Genomic DNA, 3,260 nt, shown 5'->3' with positions numbered 1-3,260 from the left:
GACAAATGTCGTCATCTGCGAGTACAGTATCCTATAATTTACCCGCGCTACTCTCTCCTCTACTGTATGTGTACCTCTTAACGATCATGCGTTTATCGTATAGGACGTATACCATAACTTCCCCAACCTGTTCCCCAACCTGTGCGCATACTATGCGCACAGGTTGGGGAAGTTTCTGTTTTAGCGAGTGGCGGACACACATATCATCGAAACGATGACCGGTGCTTTGCGAGTACAGTAATGTGATAAACGTGAAGCGGACAAGACGTGAGGCGGACAAGAATACGCATTATCGCGTGCCATGGCCTACTTTACGTGGATACAAAACGCATCTGATGACTCAACTTGGGGCATACGCATGCAAGGGGCGGAAAGGGAGGAACGATACTTCCTTCAAGCAGGCCACCGCAATTAAGCGCCCCCTGAACTGATAGTACTCTGAGGCAAGAGGAGGGGGCACCATTTCGAGTGAAAGCGTGCGGATTTGATCAGAAAGGTAGGGAAAGGAAGGCACGAGGCAGCCCGTTGGGTGAAGCGTTGCCAGCGTCGGTGCGTAAAGGTTGCTGCCGAGCACTGGTTTCAAAGGGGCGTTGAGATCGAGGGTCAGCCTATGTTTTTGGTTTTTTACGGAGGGCCATTGCAGTAACGCAGTACTGTACACTAGTTATGGAAACAAAAAATCACACCCTACCTTCTCCCCTTTTGGATGACAGAGCTTAACAAGTCTTTACGTATGATATCTCTGGAAAAGTCGAGCTGCACCACTTGTCATCCTTAATTCATACAACTCCTGCTCACTGTACGACTTGCAGCATCCAAAAGTACTTTCTGGCAAGACAACACGCACCTTCTGCTACAGTGGTAAGCATACTACCGAAAGCGTCCGACTCTCTATTTCTTAATTGTGTTTGCTTCTGGGGAGCGCCACAATTCCATGCTGTGTAGTAGAAACCACTTCTGGACAGCTGCCTTTCCACTTCATGCGAAACATGATAATCCCGCAAATACGCCGCAGTTAAAGCCAACATTCCATGCCCCACAGACTGGAAAAGTCCAGTATGTTTATTTCCTTGTCTCGGGACTTGCTAAAGAGTTGAACTCGCAAGACTTTCCAGACGACGCATGACAGTACGCGCGAAAAGGAAAACCATATGGCGATAAAACATAGTTATTCCCATGTTGACAGAGCCCACAAGCGTCGCGTTGAATACAGAAAAACGAGAATCCCATGTTGAAACTAACGCTCACCCCTCCAAAGTCGACCTCAAACTAGAGCCACTCCTTCTTGACACGGGACGCCCCAAAACAGATCACCAGTCACGATGGCTTTACACAAATAAGCCAATCGCCTTCACCACCGTTTTTACTTTTCATAGAGACCCCTGCGGTATTGACGCATAGACAGAAGCAAAATAAATTGTCTCCTCTGGCAGCGAGGAGGCGCACATACAACAAGCTCGTGTCGATGCACACACGAGTGGCGTGGCCCACACCACAAATACAAAGGCAGAAGAGAAAATCTTCTGTTTTCAGCTCTTGAGAGCTCTTTCCGGCAGCCAGGAAACACCCAAACGCAGATTGTTTTACACTTGTTGCTTTTCTCTGTGTTCGTGGCACCGTAGATCTGCAAGTATGGAACACTTTTAGATAAAACACACTATAGCAGTGAGGCGTTCCACCATGTACTGTGCAGAGTGCTTCACATTAATTGCAAGTCGCTTTTTCGAGACTCACAATACGGCGCCTGAACAGAAAGCGCTCGCCTGAACAGAAAGCGCTCTCATATACTCGTTCGCGTAACGCGCGTAATGCTTCTCCCCGTTAAGGTTTGTGGAGGAGGGGATTAGGGATTTAGGTTACTCTTAGGCCACATCGGCAGAAAACCGCATCAAACGCTGCTCAAGATCGAAGGCCATGAGCTGTAAAAAAGAGAGGATCGCGTTGCCCGACCACACTTCAACCATATCGTTGACCGTAGACGTAATGAAGGATCATTGTTCCTTGAGGGTGGAACACCTCACAAGATTTATTCCACATTCGATCTGCTCCTCAGTCTGAGAATATCCCGAAAGCATTTCCAGTGCCTTTTTGCGCCACATGACGCAGTGGACTGGTTGTAGCCTTCTTAAACGGCAGTCGTGGTCCTTCTCCTAATTTATCAATTTTCATTGGCTTCTGAATCGTCATTTAAATCTGGCAACGATGTTAACGATCGGCAACCCTCCTGACACATTTCTCTATATACACACACACCACTGTTCCTCCTCTCCCTAAATCGGAGGTACTGTGTCCACATCAATGATAGATGGCAAAGTCCATTCAATGATAGGACGCCACTGAAGCTACGTCTGTCTTTTCAACCGTACGCGGGCAACAAGTCTTTTTGCGGGCGAGCATCTGCTTTGTGCTTTGCAGTATGCACAGCAAGTTCAGGTGAAATATCTCAAAACTCACGCACGATTTAAAAGTACAACATAACTAATTTATACAGTCTGCATTGGGCGGTACTTTGCTGCTCATCAGGAGTGTCCATACATCAGCGCAATGCAACGATGCTCACCCAGTGTTGCAGCACTACCGCATAGACACTGCGTAGAACAGTCAAGTGGGGCCGTGTTGCTTGTACACTGTTATCGGATGTTTTGTACGAAAGTCACACTGCTTCTATCTTTAACTCACTCCCGACACTATATATCTAGATGCTCTCCTTCTCTCAGCACCAGTTCTTATCTCCTCGACGTCTAACTGGAAACAACCCCTCCACCTCTTCTTCATATCTCCTCGAAATCAGGACTCTCCCTTGAGAACTAAGCGACAGCCCTATCTTCAGCAACACCATGCACGAGCCGTCGCGAATGAGTTACACTTCTCATGCCCGACAGAGACTCTCTCCCAAAAACCGTGAGAAAAGAGTGACCCAACGAGTTTGTTACTCGTGCAAAGCCACTCAAACTACGCAATGGAGATATGATCGTACAGGTAAGTCTCTTCCCTTTCCGTGATCAACTTAACGTCGCACTTCTCAACGCGCGATACCCTTGGCAAGCACAGCTTACTGACACTCATGTTTTCACTGCAACAGGAACAATACTCTTATGCAATGGGTGTGGAATTAGATGGCGCCGTGTGAGCGGGCCAGAGGGTCGACGAATCCGCCCTGGGCCGAAGTCCACAGCTGCAGGTGTGCCTCTCAATGCACAGGTCGGGACCGGTAGCCCATTCAAGCCGGGACAAGAGAGAGGGAGTGGGGCACTCTCTAA

The 3,260-nt window shown here is 48.3% G+C and overlaps 1 protein-coding gene across 1 annotated transcript; it reads left to right on the top strand.

Annotated features, from left to right (window-relative positions):
• The first annotated feature begins 2,544 nt into the window (after positions 1 to 2,544).
• CHC_T00005863001 (hypothetical protein) lies at positions 2,545 to 2,745 on the top strand. Its single transcript, XM_005717494.1, has one exon. The coding sequence runs from the start codon at positions 2,545 to 2,547 to the stop codon at positions 2,743 to 2,745; it is 201 nt and encodes a 66-aa protein (XP_005717551.1).
• The last annotated feature ends 515 nt before the right edge of the window (positions 2,746 to 3,260 follow it).

Source organism: Chondrus crispus, genomic scaffold, assembly GCF_000350225.1.
Source record: "Chondrus crispus Stackhouse genomic scaffold, scaffold_32, whole genome shotgun sequence".
Classification (NCBI taxonomy): Eukaryota; Rhodophyta; class Florideophyceae; order Gigartinales; family Gigartinaceae; genus Chondrus; species Chondrus crispus.
Note: the sequence above shows the minus strand (reverse complement) of the source record. Positions and strands in the feature narration are given on the sequence as shown.

Coding starts and splice junctions, on each gene's coding strand:
- CHC_T00005863001 (XM_005717494.1), top strand. CDS start 2,545: ATGCAACGATGCTCACCCAGTGTTGCAGCACTACCGCATAGACACTGC.